Here is a 22,967-nt window from a genome sequence, read left to right on the forward strand (position 1 = left end):
CCAACATCGCTATGATAAGGAAGTGGATGGTGGGTACGGGGTCTATTTGGGAGCGGGTGGAGGCGGCTTCGTGCAGGGGCTCCAGCTTGGAAGCCCTGGTCACGGCTCCTCTACCGCTGCCGCCGGCCAAGTACACCACCAGCCCGGTAGTGGTGGCGACCCTGCGGATATGGGGCCAGTGGAGGAGGCATGTGGGGGAGATGGGGGCGTCTGTCTGGGTGCCAATCTGCGACAACCATCGGTTTGCCCCCGGCAGTATGGATGGTGGGTTCCGGGTATGGCGGCGAGCAGGGGCGGGAAGGGTGGGTGATATGTTCCTGGAAGGGAGCTTCGCGAGTTTGAGGAGCTTGGAGGAGAAATTTGGGTTGGTAAGGGGAAATGATTTTAGATACCTACAGTTGCGGGACTTTGTTCGTAGGCAGGTCCCATCTTTCCCTCGCCTCCCGCCAATGGGGATCCTCGACAGAATAGTCTCTAGGAGGGAAGAAGGGGAGGGCAGAGTCTCGGGTATATATAAGGTGCTCATGAGGGAGGAAGGGTCCCAGACAGAGGAACTGAAACTTAAATGGGAGGAGGAGCTAGGCGGGGAAATGGAGGATGGGCTGTGGGCAGAGGCCCTGAGTAGGGTAAATTCGACCGCGACATGTGCTAGGCTCGGGCTGATCCAATTTAAGGTCGTTCACCGGGCCCATATGACGGTGGCTCGGATGAGCAAATTTTTCGGGATAGAGGACAAATGCGCTAGGTGCGCGGGAGGACCAGCGAACCATGTTCACATGTTTTGGGCATGCCCTAAGCTGAGGGGGTACTGGGAGGGATTTGCGGGGGTCATGTCCCAGGTGCTAAAAACAAGGGTGGTGATGAGTCCAGGGGTGGCAATTTTTGGGGTTTCGGAAGACCCGGGCGTCCAGGGGGAGAAAGAGGCCGATGTGTTGGCCTTTGCTTCCCTGATAGCCCGGCGACGAATATTATTGGCGTGGAGGGACTCAAAGCCCCCGAAGACTGAGTGGTGGCTTGCGGACATGTCGAGTTTCCTGGGTATGGAAAAAATTAAGTTCGCCTTGAGGGGATCTGTGCAGGGGTTCACCCGGAGGTGGCAACCATTTATTGACTTCTTTGCGGGAGAGTGAGCGTCAGCAGGGGGGTGGGGGGGAGGGGGGGGGGGGGGGGGGGGGTAGAGTAGAGTATGAGGGAAAATATGGCGGGTAGTACCGGTGGGAGGGGAGCGGGCTTGTGCAATATGTTACGATGGAAGTATTGAAAGTACATGGATGTTTGCACATTTTTGCCTTTTTTGCTTTCTTTTTGATGATGTCTGTAACTGTTTATAAAGCCAAAAACTACCTCAATAAAATTGTTTATTAAAAAAAAGAAAGACTCTGAAGAATCCATATGTGATGTGGTAAAAATATGAAGAGTTAATAAAAATATTAAGTACTAGTTCAGAAAAAGCTGCATCGGAACTATCAGCGACAAAGCAATGCAAGAACAGCATGAGAGAGGCCAACGTTCTGGCCTTCGCCTCCCTGATAGCCCGGAAATGGATTTTGCTAGGGTGGCACGACTCCAACCTGCCAAAAGAGGGAGTGTGGGTGAGTGACCTGACAGAACTCCTGAGGCTGGAAAAGGTCGAGTTCGCTCTGTGAGGGTCGGCAGAGGGGTTCACACGGCGGGGGAAGCTGTTTATCCATTTCTTTAAGGAGGATTGAGGAGTCAGCAAAGGGGAGTGATCGGGGGGCGGAAAGGGGGTTAAAATGGGGAAGGCGAGATGTGGCTGGGTATAGACTTGAAAAAGAATTGGAAAAGAAAAGCAGAAACAAATAGCTGAGTGAAATAGTGAAATAAACGGAAATGAAAGTTCAATTTTTGAAACATCAGCTTCTGGGAAGAATGTGGCTGACCGCACGGAAAAAGAAAACTTGAGTCCATTTTTGGAATGAACGCAGTGAACATTCCCTCTGGAAGAACGGGATAAGCAAATGGTATCTGTCCACAGAGGACAGGCGGTTGATAAAGAGAAATTCAACATGAAGAAGCGCAAAACAAAAATAAGATGGAAGGCACCCAAGGACTGGAAACAGCAAGTATTACAATTACAATGCAAACCAAGAAAGTCAGGCAGACAGGGACTGCTACTCCTCCGAATTGGAAGGGAATGAGATCTGGAAGAGCCATAAAGCCTCCCCACTATCTGAATTTATAAAGTCAGAGACTTAAGGAGGGGAGAAGGCAAAGCGAATAAACAAATATCGTATTGTTAATATGTTGGGTAGAGACCTGGGGGAGGTATATATAAGATTGTTTGGTATAGCAAGGATTACTGTGGGACTGGAGAACAATGCTGCCCCAGCATGATGCAGAGAGATACACAGGGGAAAGAACGGTGCAGTGAGCGTGTGAGAGATGTCAGCACGATGGTAACACCTAGATAAGGTCATACCTTGGAGATGTATATAGCTATGGGTTCTCAATAAATGGTTTATTTTCAACCACACCAATATCACCAGAAATTCAAAGTCAATCCATGGATCTGACATATTTAAAACCATTGTAAATTTATGTCCACAAAGGAAGTCATTCACTGGACATACCTCCAGATGAATTTAGCTTTGGTAGGTCAGTTGCTCGGTGAAGTTCCACCTGGGTAACAATCCTTGGATAACGAAAAATAATGTTGCAGCATGTTATCATTGGCTTGTCAATGGTCAGCTCCCTAGGTTTAAAGGTCAGGACAGAATGGAAAAAGTGTTATCAAGCACGTGGTCACACTCTAGCCACTGTCCTATTTTGTTGTTAAGTCCCTTGCCCAGGCTCGTACTTAACTGCCTCAGTAACTGATCACAGACTGACTGTATAGTACAATTTAGTCCCGTTAATTCAGTTATTTTATGCTCTATTCTGGCATGCTAATATTACATCTGAGTCATAATGAGAACATAGGACTACGATTGGCTGCAATCTTAACATGTTGACGTGGAGAATGGAGTCCTAAATGAAACAAATATTTTTTCAATGGTATTAATGAGTTCCACTATGCTGCAGCCCTTATCCCCACCATCTGTATGGGGGGTGAGTGCCGGGAGGGGGAGGGAGAGTGCCGGAGAGGGAGGGAGAGTGCCTGGGAGGGGGGGGGTGAGTGCCAGGGAGGGGGGGGAGAGTGCCGGGGAGGGGGGGAGAGTGCCTGGGAGGGGGGTAGAGTGCCGGGAGGGGGGTGGGAAGAGTGCCGGGGAGGGGGGGAGAGTGCCGGGAGGGGGAGGGAGAGTGCCGGGGAGGGAGGGAGAGGGCCGGGAAGGGGGGGAGAGTGCCGGGGAGGGGGGGAGAGTGCCGGGGAGGGGGGGGAGAGTGCCTGGGAGGGGGGTAGAGTGCCGGGAGAGGGGTGGGAAGAGTGCCGGGGAGGGGGGGAGAGTGCCGGGGAGGGGGGGAGAGTGCGAGTGCTGGAGGGGGGGGGGGGGGGGGGAGTGCCGGGGAGGGGAGGGAGAGTGCCGGGGAGGGGGGGGGAGAGTGCCGGGGAGAGGGGAGAGTGCCGGGGAGGGGGGGAGAGTGCCAGGGAGGGGGGGGAGAGTGCCGGGGAGGGGGGGGAGAGTGCCGGGGAGGAGGGGGAGAGTGCGAGTGCTGGAGAGGGGGGTGGAGAGTGCCGGGGAGGGGGGGGGGGGGGGAGTGCCGGGGAGGGAGGGGGGGGAGAGTACCGGGGAGGGGGGGGAGAGTGCCGGGGAGGGGGGGGGGGGCAGGGAGGTCATCTGCCTGGCCAGGTGCCAGCCTCCCACAGTTGCGCCCATGCAGCCCATGGCTCCTGACTGCTCGGGGATGGGGAATGGGGGGGGGGGGGGGGTGTACGGGCAATGATGACATGTTGTCGTTTTCCCCCCCCCCCCCCCCCCACCCCCGCAGACCATCATGTTATCTGATCAGCCAGCGATGTTGGCCACCGTGGCGGCAGCCTCTATTCTACATGTTGCCCTGGAGGAGGAGGAGCGTGGCAGAGAGGCGGCGCAGGCTAACGCAGAGGAGCATCAGGGAACTGTAGCTGTCCGCAATGGCATAAAGGGCGTCTGTCACTGCCTGGATGCACCGGTGCACCGATGTCCAGGCACCGAGTGGGGACCTGTCAGGCAGGGCTATGTTCACCAATAGGAAGGGGACGTATTCCATGAACATCCAGGTGGTCTGCGACCACCGCATGATGATCCTGCACGCTGCGCCCGGTACCCGGGAATAGTTCACAACTCATACATGTTGTCGGGGTCTTACATCCCCGGCATGTTCGAGGGATGCCCCCCCCGGCTGAGGGGCAGCTTGCTGGGTGACAGGGGCTACCCGTTGCGGTCGTGGCTGATGATGTCTATACGGAGGCCACAGAGTAACGCGGAGAACGGCTACAATGATGCCCATGCAGCGACCAGGGGTGTGATAGAGAGGTGCTTTGGGCTGCTGAAGATGCGTTTCAGGTGCCTGGATATCTCTGGTGGCCCTCCAGATAGGGTCGGCCACATCATTGTGGTGTGCTGCGTCCTGCACAGCATAGCCCAGCTAAGGGGCGATGTGCCGCAGGCAGAGGAGGGGGGAGTGGAGGAGCAGGAGGAAGAGGTGCAGACCTCCCCAGATGAGGGAGATGGGGGCAATGGTCAGGACAGACGGGCTGGACATGGGCGGGTGGCTGCCCACAGTTACCGGCTGGGCCAGCGGGCACGGGACAGGCTGATAGCCGCCCGGTTCACTGACTCGGGGGCGTGCGAATCGGTGAGTATGGCCACATACCGCACACCATGGCAACATCCGACCAACCTCACTCCCCCCCCCCCTCGACCCACCCAGCATCAACACCCTAAGGCCCCCCTGACCCACCCAGCACCAACACCCTGAACCCCCACCCCCACACATCACCAACCACCGCCACCCCACCTGCATGCACACCCCCCCTCCATTGCAGATCCACCTGCGGCATGACGGGCCGGGCTCACACGGTCGGCGGTGGAAGCGTGTCTATTACAGGCCATGGAGGATGATGACGACCCACTCTGCAATGAGTTCCTGGCTCCACATCGCTGGACAATGTCTGACCCATGACCACAGTACCACCATCCACCCAGACCATCCCTGCATGCGGCCGTGACACTGCAGCGCACGGTCCCGTCCTTTGCCCTGGGGGATGGAGAGGGCGCCCAGGTGGAGGGGGGGCACACTCACCTGGGGCCGATGTAAGACCATCCCTCACACACACACATTGGCGCTCAACATACATGACACCCCCGCACGCTTCGGACAGAACACAAAGGCAGCTTCTGTAGGTGTGAAAGTGATTTTAATTACAAACTGTCCATACACGTGCCCTAAACCCTAAAACCCGTCTGTGCCCTTCACCCATGCCAACTTACTCAGTGTCTAATTGTTTGGCCTTACGGGCCCTTTGGCTACACCTAGGTGGTTCCCCAGATGGTACAGCAGAACTGGAGGTGGACTCCTGTGATTCCTGCCCTGTGACTCGGGGTCCCTTTGGCGGCTGTTTCCTGGGGCGGCCCGGCCTAGATGGACCAGGCTACGTCTCAGGCGACTGGGATGGCGAGCTGTCAGCCTGTCCTGCCCATTGCCCACCAGATGCACCTGGGACGGAAAGGGGGGGGGGGGGGGGGGGGGGGGGAGGAGGTGGGGGGGGGGGGCGAGTCCGAGGTGCCGCGGTGTTCCGGGACCTCCCGTACAGGGGGACCCGGAAGGGGCCCCAGCACCTGTTCCTCCCTCGGGGTGCCCGATGGCCCCCGGGCCTCTAGATGGGTCGGGGGTGCGAACGGACCGGCCATCCGACGCCCCCCCCCGACACCAGGCGCTGCCAGTCCTGGAGGCCCGTGCTGGTATCGACAAGGGTCGGCAGGTTTGCAGCCATGGAGCTCAGGGAGTTGGCCATCCCTGTCAGTGCCTGGGCGACGCCGACCTGGGCAATGGCGCCGATGCCCTCAGCGTTGGCCTGCAGAGACTGGGCCATGGCCTGCAGAGACTGGGCCATGGCCTGCAGAGACTGGGCCATTGCCTGCTGAGACTGGGCCATTGCCTGCTGGGACTGCACCATGGCCTGCAGAGACTGGGCCATGGCCTGCAGAGACTGGGCCATTGCCTGCTGGGACTGTGCCATGTCCTGCAAAGACTGGGCCATGGCCTGCTGAGACTGGGCCACAGCCTGCTCAGACTGGGCCACTGCCTGCTCAGACTGGGCCACTGCCTGCTCAGACTGGGCCACTGCCTGCTGAGACTGGGCCACGGCGTTGAGTGTCTCTGCTATCTGCCGCTGGCTCATGGCTTCCTGTGAGAGGGAAGCCATGTCCTGGGCCACACATGCCGCCCTCACGGAACGCCCCAGGCCTCGCATCCTGCTCCCCATGTCTGAAACCGTCGCACACATTGCCTCCTCCGCGGACGCCACCCGTGCGGTTTCAGCCTGGGTGACACCGGCACCACTCCCAGCTCCTGGACACAGGTGGACTCCTCCACCTGTGTCTGCAGCCGCGGCAAGCCAGCCATCATCCTCTTCCTTCGTCCCAGGTTTGGTGGCTGCATCGGGTCTATGGGTGGGTGTGGTAACTCCAGGAACCTGGGACCCGTCTGGGTGGCAGATGTTCACTTGCGCCAAGATGCCCTCCGACCTCCCGGCCCCTCTGCTGCTCCTACCTCCACCTGCTGTGCCGGGACGGCTGTGTTGTGCGCACCAGTGAGTGTACCGGAAGCCTCATCACTAAAGTGCCCAACCGAGGTGAGTGTCTCTGCAATGGTGGAGGGTGTTGGAGATAGCAGTGGTGTTGTGTCGTAAGCATCGTCTGACTCTGAGTCCATGGTCCCCTGGGGTGGCGCCTCGTCTCCACCCGTCCGGTGTGTCTCACTGTCCTGTATTTCGGTGTCATGTGTGTCAGTGTCCTAGATAGGGCTGTCCATGTAGGAGTGTGCTGGGTAGCACTATCCTGGGTAGGGCTGTCCTGGGTAGGGCTGTCCTGGATAGGGCTGTCCTGGGTAGGAGTGTCCTGGGTCGGGTGCCCTGGGTAGGGCTGTCCTGGGTAGGAGTGTCCAGGGTCGGGTGCCCTGGGTAGGGCTATCTGGGTATGAGTGTCCTGGGTCGGGCTGTCCTGGGTAGCACTATCTTGGGTAGGGCTATCCTGGGTAGGGGTGTCCTGGGTAGGGGTGTCCTGGGTCGGGGTGTCCTGGGTAGGGCTATCCTGGGTCGGGTGTCCTGGGTAGGGCTGTCCTGGGTAGGGGTGTTCTGGGTAGGGCTATCCTGGTTCGGGTGTCCTGGGTAGGGCTGTCCTGGGTGGGGCTGTCCTGGGTAGGGGTGTCCTGGGTAGGGGTGTCCTGGGTAGCGCTGCCCTGGGTAGGGCTGTCCTGGGTAGGGCTGCCCTGGGTAGGGGTGTCCTGGGTAGGACTATCCTGGGTCGGGTGTCCTGGGTAGGGCTGTCCTGGGTAGGGCTGTCCTGGGTAGGGGTGTCCTGAGTAGGAGTGTCCTGGGTAGGGCTGTCCTGGGTAGGGCTATCCTGGGTAGGGCTGCCCTGGGTAGGGGTGTCCTGGGTAGGGCTATCCTGGGTCGGGCTGTCCTGGGTAGGAGTGTCCTGGGTAGGGCTATCCTGGGTCGGGCTGTCCTGGGTAGGGGTGTCCTGGGTAGGGCTGTCCTGGGTAGGGCTGTCCTGCGTAGGGGTGTCCTGGGTAGGGGTGTCCTGGGTATCACTATCCTGGGTACGGCTATCCTGGGTAGGGCTGTCCTGGGTAGGGGTGTCCTGGGTAGGGCTATCCTGGGTCGGGCTGTCCTGGGTCGGGCTGTCCTGGGTACGGCTATCCTGGGTAGGGCTGTCCTGGGTACGGCTATCCTGGGTAGGGGTGTCCTGGGTAGTGGTGTCCTGGGTAGGGGTGTCCTGGGTAGGGCTGTCCTGGGTAGGGCTGTCCTGGGTAGGGGTGTCCTGGGTCGGGCTGTCCTGGGTAGGGCTATCCTGGGTCGGGTGTCCTGGGTAAGGGTGTCCTGGGTAGGGGTGTCATGGGTAGGGCTATCCTGGGTCGGGCTGTCCTGGGTAGGGCTGTCCTGGGTTGGGCTCTCCTGGGTAGGAGTGTCCTGGGTAGGGCTGTCCTGGGTAGGGCTGTCCTGGGTAGGGGTGTCCTGGGTAGGGCTGTCCTGAGTAGGGGTGTCCTGGGTAGGAGTGTCCTGGGTAGGGCTGTCCTGGGTAGAGCTGTCCTGGGTAGGGCTGTCCTGGGTAGGGGTGTCCTGGGTAGAGCTGTCCTGGGTAGAGCTGTCCTGGGTAGGACTGTCCTGGGTAGGGGTGTCCTGGGTAGGGCTGTCCTGGGTAGGGCTGTCCTGGGTAGGGGTGTCCTGGGTAGGGCTGTCCTGGGTAGAGCTGTCCTGGGTAGGGCTGTCCTGGGTAGGGGTGTCCTGGGTAGGGCTGTCCTGGGTAGGGCTATCCTGGGTAGGGGTGTCCTGGGTAGGGCTGTCCTGGGTAGGGCTGTCCTGGGTAGGGGTGTCCTGGGTAGGGCTGTCCTGGGTAGGGGTGTCCTGGGTAGGGCTATCCTGGGTAGAGCTGTCCTGGGTAAGGCTGTCCTGGGTAGGGCTGTCCTGGGTAGGGCTGTCCTGTGTCGGGTGTCCTGGGTAGGGCTGTCCTGGGTATCGCTGCCCTGGGTAGGGGTGTCGTGGGTAGGGCTGTCCTGGGTAGGGCTATCCTGGGTCGGGCTGTCCTGGGTAGGAGTGTCCTTGGAAGGGCTGTCCTGGGTAGGGCTGTCCTGGGTAGGGCTGTCCTGGGTAGGGGTGTCCTGGGTAGGGCTGTCCTTGGTAGGGCTGTCCTGGGTAGGGCTGTCCTGGGTAGGGCTGTCCTGGGTAGGGCTGTCCTGGGTAGGGGTGTCCTGGGTAGGGCTGTCCTGGGTAGGGCTGTCCTGGGTATGGCTGTCCTGGGTAGGGCTGTCCTGGGTAGGGCTGTCCTCGGTAGGGCTGTCCTGGGTAGGGGTGTCCTGGGTAGGGCTGTCCTGGGTAGGGCTGTCCTGGGTAGGGGTGTCCTGGGTAGGGCTGTCCTGGGTAGAGCTGTCCTGGGTAGGGCTGTCCTGGGTAGGGGTGTCCTGGGTAGGGCTGTCCTGGGTAAGGCTATCCTGGGTAGGGGTGTCCTGGATAGGGCTGTCCTGGGTAGAGCTGTCCTGGGTAGGGGTGTCCTGGGTAGGGCTGTCCTGGGTAGGGGTGTCCTGGGTAGGGCTATCCTGGGTCGGGCTGTCCTGGGTAGGGGTGTCCTGGGTCGGGCTGTCCTGGGTAGGAGTGTCCTGTGTAGGGCTGTCCTGGGTAGGAGTGTCCTGGGTAGGGGTGTCCTGGGTAGAAGTGTCCTGGGTAGCACTATCCTGGGTAGGGCTGTCCTGGTTAGTGGTGTCCTGTGTAGGGCTGGCCTGGCTCGGCTGCGATGGGGGCCTGTGGCTGCTCCCCTCGTCACTGGGTGTCACACGCCTGCGTCGCCGCACTAGCACGAGATGGGGGCATCATCTCCATGGTGCTCCAGGTCTCCCCCTCTCTCGTGGCCGCCCTGGGGTGGCCTGTGGGCGTCGCACGGCAGAGGGGCCGGGTCTCTCCCTCTCTCGTGGCCACCCTGGGGCATCCTGCGGGCCGTCGGCATCCGAATGGACGGGTGCCTCGACGTTTGGTCCTGCAATACACAATACAGCATACATGGTTCGACACACAGGCGGTGATCAGGGGAAATGGGGGATATGGGGGAGGGGGGATATGGGAGAGGGGGGATATGGGGGAGGGGGAAGGGCCGTGGGTGGCTCACTTGCTGGCGTGCCCCCGACCTCTGCATCGGCAACCTCCCGGTCCTCAGGTCCGCCTACCAGTACTACGGCCCTTTCCTCATGGACGGTCAGTGGTCTCTCATCAGCTGTGCACCCTCCAGTCCTCTGACGCTCTCTGTTGTTGTGTGCACGCTTCTCCTGTGGGGGGCGGGCGGGTGGGTGCCAGGGGTGAAGGGCAACAGTGTTAGACAGTGATATGATTGCACAACAGCCGTTGCGTGCATATTGGCAGAGGTCACAGCACATTAGGGTTAGGGTTAGGATTAGGGTTGGTTGCACGTGGGTGTGTGTAGCACAGCAGTGGGGAGGGGGGACTTGCCCTGGCTGCCCTGATGAGGTCGTTGACCGTCTTGTGGCACTGGGTGCCTGTCCTCGGTGTTACAGCCACAGCGCTGACGGCCTCTGCCACCTCCCTCCACAGGCGCCGGCTGAGGCGTGGGGCAACCCTACGGCCATGTCCGGGGTACAGGGCCTCCCTCCTCTCTTTTACTGCGTCTAGGAGCGCCTCGATGTCGCGCTCCTGGAACCTCGGGGCTGCACGGCGGGCGGCCATCTTTGCGGATCTTCGGGGGGGGGGGTGGGCCGTCTATTGTGCTATGACGCCAAGCGGTGTTGATTATGCCGCGTGGCGTCAAGTGATGCGCCGCGTCCACGGCGAGTGGCGTCGTCGTGAATGGCGTCACGCCGCTGCTAGCCCATTCGGGCCCGGAGACTTCGCGACCTTTGAGGGGGCCCGACGCCGGAGTGATCCGCACCATTTTTGCCGCCGGATCCCGGCCATTGCGCCAGTTTTCGGAGAATCCCATCCCAGGTTCCCAATTCCATTGTCAGCCTGCTGGGAGGGGAGTTTAACGAGATCAGGGTTATAATGACGCTCGAGAGTGTCTCCTTCTCAATTAGTGGTGGAGGTGGAGGACGGGGTGCTGGAATGGAGAGGGGCACCACAGAAGTGAGACCGATCTGGCCTGAACCGGCAGCTATTGATATGACTCCTGTCTTCATATGGTGGTCTTAAAGAAATGAGATGCACTTCAAAGAGGCCAGGACAAATGGACTGAGGAAGGATCTGTGCTCCGAAAGCTCGTGTTTGAAACAACCTTGTTGGACTTTAACCTGGTGTAAGACTTCTTACTGTGTTCACCCCAGTCCAACGCCGGTATCTCCACATCAGGACAAATGGAGAGCTGGGAGTTGGGTTTGGGTATGTTACTGAAATATTATCCATATTTCAGTAGGGGAGAAATGTATGTAGCACATCCTTGGTTCACAGAGGAAACTGCACATGTAAAATTTCTGGCACCTTCAGAAGGAAACAATTTTCACATTTCCCCCCTTACTGAAATATCATTGCTGCTCAGTATTTTCCCCTCCTGTCCTCATCTGAAGATATCAACATTTTCCCCAATCAGACACCATCCACCCAAGTTGTGACGGTTTTGGACCCTTCCATACCCTTCAAAACTTGGGTGAGGCAATGGAAGTCACTTCTGTCTCATGTGGTTTAATAATAATAATCTTTATTATTGTCACAAGTAGGCTTACATTAACACTATAATGAAGTTACTGTGAAAATCACCTAGTCACCACACTTCGGCGCCTGTTTGGGTACACTGAGGGCGAATTAAGAATGTACAATTCACGTAACAAGCACATCTTGACTTGTGGGAGCAAACTGGAGCACCCGGAGGAACTCACGCAGACATGGGGAGAACATTCAGATTCCGCACAGACAGTGACCCAAGCCGGGATCGAACCCGGGTCCCTGGCGCTGTGAAACAACAGTGCTAACTCCTATGCAACCGTGCTGCCTGACGCAGATAACATGCTTCCACCTTTGGGGCGCGGGGCACCGAAACTAAGGTTCAGAGATGTGAGATGGTCACCTGTAAACTCAATAAGGAATTTTGGGGAACCTCCTTTCCTAAAGATTGTAGGAAGATAGAACTTGCGATCACAAGGAGTAGTTGAGGTGAATTCTATAAATGCATTGAAGAGGAAGCCTCTGAGACATACACGAGGGAGAAAGGAAGAGAAGGATATGTTGATATGATGAAGAGGCTGGAGGAGACACGTCCAGGGTATGGACCAGTTGAGTCAAAAGATGTTTCTGCCGCAGGTTCTGTGAAATCATTGCCGATAATTGCCGGCAGGGTGCTGACTGTTGTTGGTCCTGTTCTCACGTAGCAAGTGAAGAGGGAGCGCCCTGTAGTGATCTCTGTATGTGCATGTACATAAGGGGTTAATGTGCAATCAGTAGCACCACATGATCACTAGAGGGCTGGACCAACAGGGGTATAAAAGAAACCGCATTGGGTCTCTCTCCCGCTCTTTTGAGTGTACTGTGACTAGGGCAGTATCAGATCAGTTCAGATGGTTAGTGGAGTTACGTATAGTTACTGTAGTTAGATCTTGTTAACCTTATCACTCGTATTAGTGTTAAAGTAAAGAACTCACGCAATTATTGTTACAGTTACTCAATAAATCTTTTGCTACAACTGGATGAGTTCAAGTCTTCTTCATCGAGATTCAGAAGACCTCATCAGTAACCAAGGTTTGAGTAACACATATTACACTCCGTAGTGTATCGAGATAATACAGGAGTGTAATAAAAGATGCCCCACTGCCAATTTTATCCTGTCTCACCCAGAAGTACTGAGCTTGACAATAGCATTAGCTCAGTGCAGGTCTGAACTTTGATCTCCTGGGCTGTGAGGCTTAGAAATAGAGACCTGGGATGAATTTCTGATCATCTGTATTACTTCTTCAACTGGATTCAGGGAAGTAGAGATTGTGCTGCTGCTGCTCCTGCCCAATCGCCACTTAACCTGCGCTTTGATCATGTTTGTCACAAATCTTTAAGCTTGTTCAATTCTCTTCCGCTTATTTTGAATGGGAACACAATTGTATTTGCATCCAGCAGGCTAACGAGGGCCCACTTTAAGCTTTGAATATTTAGCCAGATGCCCTGTCTGGTAGCTCCATCTATCATAATCTCATATTCAAGGGAACTGGTTGAAACCCCAATTTAAATCAACAAAGTACAATGAAAGATTTAAAACTACCATTCAGCTAATGATTCATGTCATTTCTAGATCAGACCCTGGAAGAAACCTTAATATAATGCCAGGAACAGCAGAATCATTGTGATATACCTTCAATTCACTGAGAGGCAGAGACAGCGAGTGAACAGTAGGCTTTATTAGTCATGAACATGCCTAGCCAGAGTCAGTTGTACAGATGAATGTCGCCCACAGGCGGCCGGTCTATATATGGCCCCGGTGAAGATGGAGCCAGAGGCGGAGCCATACCGGGATTACAGTACAGTACCTGGAAGCAGCTCGTATCACCACTTCCAGGTCATAGGTCATAGGTTACAGTATCATACATGCATTATGGTGAATACATTCACCACACATTGCTACCACTATCAATGAGAAACTGACTGTGTTAAAACTCCTGTTATGAATGCTAGCCAAAAGGGAAGATCCTTAAAGCTCCTTATTGTGTCATTTCATTTGAGAGTGGGGGAGATTAGAAAAAAAAACAAATAAAAAACTTAAAAAAGAGAAATGTTAAGACTAGGCATTGAATAATTACGGATTCATATTCTCAGGATCAGATGAACCTTAACGGAATCGCTATGGCCTAAGGTATTCTTATTGCACATATCCATGTGTAGATGTATACAAAAATATCCTAATTGGGATATGCAATTAAGATTGCAAGTGGAAAGCAGAAACATGCAAATCTGGAACCCAGAAGTTGAACTGGTTTGTTTTGCACCCAGAGAGTGCTGGGTGCCTGGAACGTGCTGCCAGAGGATGTGGTGGAAGCAGGCGCATTAGCAACATTTAAGAGGCATCTGGATGGGTACATGAATAGGGAGGAAATAGAGGGATACGGACCGAGTAAGGGCAGAAGATTTTGTTTTTAGTTAGGGCATCATGATCAGCACAGGCTTGGAGGGTCGTAGGGCCTATTCTTGTGCTGTACTTTTCTTTTTCTCTTTGTTCTTTGATATTTGAATAAGGTGCAATAGTAGCCATCAAAATTAAACCGGGTTAATACTGGAAGGAGGACAATATTGCAGGGATATGAGGAAAGAACAGGAGAGTGAGATTAACCAAAAATGTACTTTGGAAGGGTTGGCACAAACCTGATGGACCAAATGGCCTCTTTTTGTGTCGCACTATTCTATGATTCCAAGCGCACTGCTTCATACATTGGAACATTCTATTAGAATCCAGTTATTAACATGCGCATTATTCAGATGCCTAAAGCTTGTCACTTTTTAAAAAATGGATTGTTGGGAGATTTTTATGGGACAATATTAAGTTCCAGACACGTTTGGCTGCTGCACTGCTCAGCGCCCGCTGGCAAAGCCATTGTGCTCAAGTCAAGCACCACCAGCAGGAACATCTCTGTACTGCAGCCTCCAAAACCTTACAGTCCAGGCATTGATCAAATCCTGGAGAATAATCAGCTATTTCAGTTACTGGGAAGTTATTTAAATAGGCATGTAAGCAATTTTAACTTGTTTCCCAAATACCTAAAAATGTCCTGCAATAAACGTCAATAATTTGCAATTAAATACAAACAACTTAGTGGAAATGAAGGCGTCCCTTGGCAAAGGTTGGCATAAGGACTAACCCTGGAATTTCTCCATTGTTAGATGCAGTTTAACTCAGCAGCTCTTTTGGAATTATTTACTTTCAACAGATTTAGGTTTTTTTAAAAATGCAAATAGCTAATTAACTAGCTGGTGCCAGTGTGCAATATTATCATTTCAAGGAGTTTAAACAGCAAAATTGGGGAGCAGCAAATTCAATGTCACACGATGGCTCAACTGGGAATGGGTTCAGTGCGTTGAGCATGTACATTTTCCACCTTTATTTAACAACCGCTGTGTGATGTTGCAAGCTGGGCAAGACCACGGCATTCTGATGCTACATCACTGTGCATTAATCTGTAAGAATGTCATTATTTATATATGGCTTCCCAGCATTTGAAAGCTAGCTTTTAAGTTTGCACAGAAGTCGTGCAGTAAGGTGAGGAAATCCTAGATTTATTTAAACCGATGAAAATCAACTGAAGAATGTAGAAACAACATTGCTACAATAAGCTGATTCTACATTTTGAAAAGTAGATCTCACTAGGGGTCTGCTGTGAACTGATCCACTGGACTCATGCCCTGTACCAGATCAGTGGACCTGTAATCCAGATGAGGTACTGAAAGTTAAACATTGTGCACAGCATTGGTAGTCAACTCGCAAAATTGCTCTACATAATGCAATTGAAAGCCATGGGAGTCAGACACTCACTCAATGATCTACTGCTGAGGGATGACAGGAAACAGAGTTGGCTGAAACATTCGTTGTCAGCTGTGCTGCAAGTGCGCTAGGCAACTGGAAGCTCTGTGAAGCTCGTGTTGGTCGCACTTTGTTTAAATATACTAACTTCAAAATTGATTAAGTTAATTGGATGGCACTGATTGCACAGTTTTAATTGGGGGAGCTATGTGAATTCGTGAGGGAGTGATCCGTTAGGGTTCTGCAGTTACAAATTAATTTTGTGTTAGTGAGAGGCTTCTTGAGCGGCGGGTGGCCATTTGGGTAAGATGCAATAGAGTGAGGGTAGGATGGTACTTGCGAACTCAGGCGGCTAAGTGAGGATTCATTCAAATGAATTCAGTGCAGAGCAGCAGAGGAATATCAGGAGCTAAGTTAGTGATGCATGCTGTCATGTGTAACATGGAATATCTGGACCTCTAAAGAATCCGGAAGGGATACACATGTATGAATTGCCAAATGTTGTGCTCTTCATGAAATGGATCACTGCCCTTGGGGATCAGCTGACTCTGCTTGACAACATATGTGAGGCGGTAACATTTTCAGAAGATGTGACGTTCGAGAAAGCAGGATTCCTCACGACAGAAAATTGGTCTGACCTGTTCACTGGGTTTCCACACTTTGCATAAAGGATGGATGCAAACATTTTGATTGGGGCTGATATACCTTCAATTCACAGTGAGGCAGAGAGAGCGAGTAGGCTTTATTAGTCATGAACTTGCCTAGCCGGAGTCAGTAGTACAGATAAATGCCGCCCACAAGAGGCCGGCCTATATATGGCCCCGGTGTGGGCGGAGCTATACCGGGGTTACAGTACAGTACCTGGAAGCAGTTCATATCACTACTTCCAGGTCATGGGTCACAGGTTATGGTATCATGCATGCATTATGGTGAATACATTCACCACAGGGGCGAAGGAAGTGGTTCAAAGATTCCAAACATACAAATTAAGAGCAGGAGTAGGCCACTCGGTCCCTCGAGCCTGCTCCACCATTGCAAAAGGTGATGGCTGATCTTCTTGTAACTTCAACACCACGGGCGGGATTCTGCAACCCCCGCCGGGTCGGAGAATCGCTGGGGGCGGCATGCATCCCGCCCCCGCCAGCTGCCGAATTCTCAGGCACCAGGGATTTGGCGGGGGCGGGAATCGCACCGAACTGGTCGGCGGCTGCTAGCAGTGGCCCCCCCCGCCGATTCTCCTGCTCGTGATGAACCGAGTGGCCGCACGTTTTCGGTGGGTCCCGCCGGCGTATGTTACGACAGGTACTTACCGGCGGGACCTGGCTCTGCAGACGGCCTCTGGGGTCCTCGGGGGAGCCCACCGATCCGCGGGCGGGCCTGTGCCGTGGGGGCACTCTATTCCTCCGTGCCGGCTGGTGTACCGGTCCGCGATGGCCGGCGTGGAGATTAACCCCTCCTGTGCATGCGCTGGGTTAACGCCAGCACACGCTGGCACTCCCGCACATGCGGCAACTCGCGCCGGCTGGCGGAGGCCCTTCGGCACCGGTTGGCGTGGAGGCAAGCCCCTTCCCCCGCCGGCCCAGACCCTGAAGGTGTGGAGGATTCCGCACCTTCGGGGCGGCCCGACGCCGGAGTGGTACACGCCACTCCTTCGTGCCGGAGTTGCCCACCCCGCCGGTATCCGAAGAATCCCGGCCCATATTCCTGCCCAGCCCCGATTACCTATATGGACATACAGTTGGAATACCAGCAAGAAATAGAAAGGTTGGAGCAAGCATTAGATTTAAAAATGTGATAAATCTGGAGGTCACTACAAATGAAATTGCAAATATTAAAAGTATAGAATCAAAAGGAAGGTTAAGAAGGCTAAAGAGGGAACATGAGAGAAGGCTGACAACCCATATAAAGTTAAATAAGGATTTCGGAAAGCAGATACAAGACAGTTAAAGGAATGGTGGAAGTAATTAGAGATGACTTTGTCAGAAATGGAGATCTGGAGCAGGGCTTTCCTCCGGGAATGGGAAATAGAGGTCAGGGCTGTTTCTGGGTCCTGAACCTGTCCCGAGGTGGAAGCAGCTATAGGCCCTGATTTTGGTCTGGAAATAGATTTGCCACCCAGGTGAAGATGGTGGGTGGTTTCAAAGTTGGAAGACTAATTAGGGATCTTACAGCTTGAAAGAAACAGGAAAGCTGCAATAGAAGGGAAGTAAAACTGAGGCCGCTTCAAAATGGAGGCTTCCTCTCTCCAACCTTTTAAAACTCTAATTAAAAAATGACTTTTGCAGCCAGGCCATCACTGTGGGGGAGGGGGCCTTGACTACTGTGACATTTAGGGAGGGCCTCTGGGGGAGTCTGGAGGCAGGCTGCAAAATTCCAGACGGCTTCCATTAATTGGCCTCTACAGGCTCATTACAGTCACGTAGGCTATTCACCGCATGCTGTCTCCACAAAACTGCTCTGAAACAGGATGAAGCTGGAGAACCGTCTCACCGACTGGTGGGGCTATTTAGAACTTGTGTTTGCCTCCATTTCTGGCTGTGGCGGTGTCTCAAAATCCTGTCCTTGTGAGTTGGCAGGAACGTTTCACATAACAATGCTGAGAATATAGGGACAGGAGTACGCCATTCAGCCCCTCGAGCCTGTCCCGCCATTCAATGAGATCATGACTGATCTGTGTCCTAACTCCATATACCTGCCTTTGGCTCATATCATAGAATCATAGAATTTAAAGCGCAGAAGGAGGACATTCAGCCCATCAAGTCTGCGTCCTACTGAAGCCCACGCCTCCATCCATCCCCGTAACCCGGTATTCCCACCTAACCTTTTGGACATTAAGGAGCAATTTAGCATGGCCAATCCACCTAACCTGCACATCTTTGGACTGTGGGAGGAAACCGGAGCATCCGGAGGAAACCCACGCACACACGGGGAGGAAGTGCAAATTCCACACACACAGTCACCCGAGGCTGGAATTGAACCCGGGACCCTGGAGCTCTGAGGCAGCAGTGCTAACCACCGTGCCACCGTGCCGTCCCTTAACACCTTTGCTTAACAAAAATCTATTTCAGATTTAAAATTTACAACTGTTCTATCTTCAACTGCAGTTTGTGGGAGAGAGTTCCAAATCTCTACCACCCTTTGTGCGAAGAAATGCTTCCTAACATCTCTCCTGAATGGTCCAGCCCTAATCTTTAGACTATACCAACTAGCTTTAGAATCTCCAACCAGTGGAAATAGTCAACCCTGTCATTTCCCGTTAATATCTTGAAGCCATTGATCAGATCAACCTTCTAAATTATACCGAAAACAGGCCAAATTTGTGCACTATCTCCTGGTAATATTACCCCTGTCGCCTATTTGTGTAATCCTACGTTGCACTCAATCTAAAGCCATTATATCCTTCCTAAGGTGTGGTGCCCAGAACTACTCACAGTGCTCCAAATGGGGTTTTGTACAGCTGCAGCATAACTTTTGTTTCGTAAAACTCCAATCCTCCAGATATAAAGGCTATCTTTTATACCATTAGTCTTTTTGATTGTTTTCTGCGCTTGTTTGTGGCTGTGGGTGTGTTTATAAAAGGTGAAATTAAGTGAATACAGCATTACAGATAAATCAGAGGAGAGGAGGTGTGGAATTTAGATGAAAGTTGAAATCATCAAGGATGAGGTTCGTTTCGAGAGATTAGGGCGCCATTTAAAAATAGCGTCTGATCTCCTTCTGCACTGAGGAGTTCTGGCGAGCGGACCTCCTCAATACAGGAAACGGGAATAGGTGCGGCCTCCTCTGGGAATTTCCCGCTGAGGCCCCAAATTAAACCAGAGTCCCGACAGAGAGTGTGGTGTTTCTCGGCACTGTGAGCACCAGGAAACACCTGGCTAAACGTGCCTGTCAGGAGATTCTGTTCCAATTTGGTTCGGTTGCGCCCATGAGGATTTTAAAAGGAGAAATAGGAATGGTAGAGAAGGAGTGCTTAAAGGAGAAAGTACAAGTGGGGAAAATGTCAAGATGGTATCTTTAAGGCAAGTGACACGGTGGAATGTAAAGTCAGGTGGGGGTGACACCAATGGGTAAGAAGGAGTCCCAATTTGTGAGTCATGTTTTTGTAAGATCTCTGCAATGCAATAATACACTGTTCATTCCTTGTTCCCGTTCATGTTGTGTCCTAAATGTCTAGCTTACTTCAAATATTAAAGTAGAGTAAAATCCAAAGTACACAATTTGAAATAAGGGCTTTCACAAAGTATTGTGGAAAGGGTCAGTTTTATCACTAGATTCCTGGGGAATACCTGCATCTCGAGGGCATGTCTGTATACACTCTCAGTAGAAAAACATCCTCCATATTTGCATTGTAGGTGGTTGGAATGATGACATAACGTCCCTTTTTCAGGTCCGTTCGCACAGCGACACTTCGTGTGTTGATGTAGCTGGACCCAGCCGCTTGCGGAAAAAAACTGTGCAATCTGTACTCTCGGTTGAGTTCCACCTTAAAATGAATACAGTGAGGTTTACAGCCGAAGAAATCCCCCGCCCCGCCTTCCCCCCCATTGTTTAATCTGTGGAGCTGTTCAAACTCCAGGAATCAAACACAAAGTTAAGGTAGGCAATAAAGTTATGAAATAAATCATCAGGAAAGGAAGAGGACGAAAGGAAATTGGGTTGACACTTGAAGGAAACACATTTTCAGGGCTTCTGAGGTAGAGCGGACTGGCTGGTCTGCAAAAAGAACCAGCATAAACTTCATGTGACAAATGGTCTTCTGTGCCACAAATGACTAAGTGCAAATAAATTGAAGTAAATTTTTTCTGGTGGGAGAATAGACTGAGGGATGTTCCGAGGTTGTGAATAGGTATAGTTTATCTGAGAAACAAAGGGAAATCTTCCTTGGGTCCAATGGCTCCTGCCTGTTCCTATAATCTCTTGCTTTCCCCCTGCTCCAATTCTTCAGTTGGTAAGCAGTGCAGTACTGTCCTTTGGATCAAGGTCATTCCTTGCTCTTTATTGCTTTGACTGCTCTCCAACAGCGTAATAAAGGGCTTGACCCTTGCACTTCCAAGAAGAGGGAAGATTCAGTTTTGGCTTCTGGCTCCTGATCGCTATCTAGTGACCATCTGATGGGAAGTAACCCTGGGCGCACTTTGCGTGAGGTCAGGATTAAACTCCTCTGTGATGTATTTTACAATCAATCAAACAATCTATTGAGAAATGTTGCTTAGTTTTACACATGAAGAATTGGTCCTTTCACGAGGCACTGGTTGGCATGGAATGTTGTCCTTGCCATTTAGAAGAGGTGAAAGACAATTGACATTTTTTTATCATACAAATGAACAAATCTTGAATAAAAAAAGAGAACCATGACCACCCACGGGGATTACTTTCGGAGTGCCTATCCAAATTAAGTAAACGGTTCTTCACTGGAATGGTTGCTGTAGACAGTTTTCACAATGTGTGAAGAAAGTTAACACATTTCTCTTGCCTTGAAGATGCTGAAACCAATAAGCAGATTCTCTCCTTTGCCTTCTTTCCTGTGAATGCGCTTGTCCCTCTGCTTTAATGAAACGAGTACCTCGTCTTCCTCCTTTGTGACATCAAACACATACTATATCAAATAGAACAAAAAGCCTTTTGTGAGAACTAGACCTTTAATAAATGATGCTTTTCAGAATAAATATGGAATTCTTCTGGGATTGATCGGCATGGCATAAGGCCGTCTTGGCAGAGAAACTGAGCTGGATTCACCGTTTTTAGGCCTAAGTGCGGAGGATCTGTGGTTTTTATGTCAAGAAAATCAGCGCTGTCCCCTCACCGATTCTGTGACCGGTGAGTGGTTAGCAGCTGCATCGCGTAAAACTGCCTGGAGAATGGCCGGGTCTGTGGCCGCGTGTTTGCACGGCGACGACCTGCAGCAGTTGCACCATAAAAATGGTGCCGGCTATGAGCGAACCCGACCTGCCAGATAGTGCGCCCCTGGCCACCCCCCACCAGTCCACCCAGCCCTTATGGAAGCCCCCCCCCCCCCCCCCCCCCCGCCCCCCCACCCCCCGGCCAGCAGCACGGCTCCTGCCCGACTGTGGTGGCGCTGGACACAGTCCACAGCCACCATGCCGGGTTTCTGACCGCTGAGACCACATGTCAACTGCACGGTCGGGAACGCAGCTGTTTGGGGGCGGAGCATCGGGGGAGAGCCTTCAGGTGACGCGCTAAGGCTGTCCCAACGGTCTGCGGTGCACGACGGGTGACGCTATTTTGGAGGTGGCGGACGCCGCCCCCGATATCGCCATCAAAAGGGATTCTCCGCCCAATTGTCGATTACGAAATCGCGTCGGGCAATGGCGAATCCCGCCCACAGCCTTCTTTCTCTCTCTGGAACAACACATGAACAGTCCCTGGAAATGTCAATGCTCTTGCTTCAGATTTCCAATATGAAATTGTTAATTCAAAAGGATGGTGCCATATGTACCCTTTTATCTATCCAGTAAGAGCTTGCAAAAGGCACTCAATGTGAGCTAACCCAAAAAATCAAACTGTGAAGCACTTTAGGATGTTCCGCGGTCATGAAAGGCATAAATGTAAGTTCTTTCTCTGTCTTAGAACACAGATTGTAATCATACAGTACAACCATGGAGGGATTTAAGGTGAAAATGATGACCGAGAGATCTAGGTGGCTCAAAGCATGCTGGTCAATGGTGATGTGAAGGAGGTTGGGCAAAGAGTAGTGGAGAGGTGTAGAGGGAATACTCCAGGGCACAATTGTCAATGATGGTGACTGGGGGATACAAAATAAGTCAATGCTTGAGTAACTAAATAGTTCACAATTCACTTATATCTACTGGGTTTTATAAATAACAGCGTAGAGTACAACGGCAAGGAAATTGGGATGAAACTTCATAAAACATTGGTTTGGCCTCAACTGGAATATTGGCCGAGATTCTCCATTGCGAGTCTGTCCCACTGCCGCTGCAAGCGAGGACGGAGAACTTGGCACACTTTGTTGGTGGCAGGATTCTCTGCTCCTGCCGCCGTCAATGGGGTTTTCCATTGTAGTTACCCCATGCCATCGGGAAACCCGTGGGTGGGGTTGCACTGCCGGCAGGGCCAGAGAATCCCGCCACCAGTGAGCGGCCGGAGAATTCCGTCCAATACACTTTAAGGAAGGGTGTGAAGGCACTAGAGACAGTACAGAAAGATTTGCAATAATGGTTGCAGCAATGAAGGACTTCAGTTAGGAGAATAGATTGGCGAAACTGGGCCTGTTCGTTTTAGAGAGGTCGAGAGGAGATTTGATAGAGGTGTTCAAACTCATGAGGGATCTGGACCGAGTAGATGAAGAGAAATTGTCCCATTGGTGGAAGAATAAAGAACCAGGGCATCCTCGTGTAAGGGGCTTGACAAAAGAAGCAATGGAAACATAAGAAAAAACATTTTAATGCAGCGATTGTTTACAATTTGGAAACAGCCTCCTGAGAGTGTGCAGAAGGCAGATTCAATCCTGATGTTCAAAAGTGAACTGGACCATTATCCGAAAAGAGAAGGTCTGCTGGGCTTTGGGAAAATGGGTGAGTGGGATTAGCTGAGGTGCTTTCACAAAGAACCGTCACCGGTGTCCTCCTGTGCTTCAATCATTCCATGATTCTACAAATTAAATTTTACCTTTTAATTAATTCAAGTTGATCATTTCATCTCGGAATCAGATAATGTTTAAAACGGACAATTTTTCAAGTGCCCAATGTTCGAATAAAGAGCTATTGGATTAGTATAGCACAGGCAAATCTAAGGTAAAGGTCCTTCAGCAGAGCAATCCCTATTTCACCAATGTCACATTTCGTATCTCCCATTCCCAGTGTCACATTTCGTATCTCTCACTTCCAGTCTCACATTTCA

The 22,967-nt window shown here is 52.5% G+C and overlaps 1 protein-coding gene across 1 annotated transcript in view; it reads right to left on the minus strand.

The window, feature by feature from the left end:
- LOC119952038 (calpain-5-like) overlaps positions 1 to 22,967 on the minus strand; it is a 184,022-nt gene that overhangs the window by 12,550 nt on the left and 148,505 nt on the right. The window contains exons 8-10 of the mRNA XM_038775525.1: positions 20,563 to 20,685; positions 19,376 to 19,572; positions 2,592 to 2,713 (exon numbers count right to left, since the gene is read on the minus strand). Coding sequence (XP_038631453.1) covers positions 2,592 to 2,713; positions 19,376 to 19,572; positions 20,563 to 20,685 — 442 coding nt within the window. The remainder of the gene's footprint in view (positions 1 to 2,591; positions 2,714 to 19,375; positions 19,573 to 20,562; positions 20,686 to 22,967) is intronic.

This window comes from Scyliorhinus canicula, chromosome 17 (assembly GCF_902713615.1).
Source record: "Scyliorhinus canicula chromosome 17, sScyCan1.1, whole genome shotgun sequence".
Taxonomy (NCBI): Eukaryota; Metazoa; Chordata; class Chondrichthyes; order Carcharhiniformes; family Scyliorhinidae; genus Scyliorhinus; species Scyliorhinus canicula.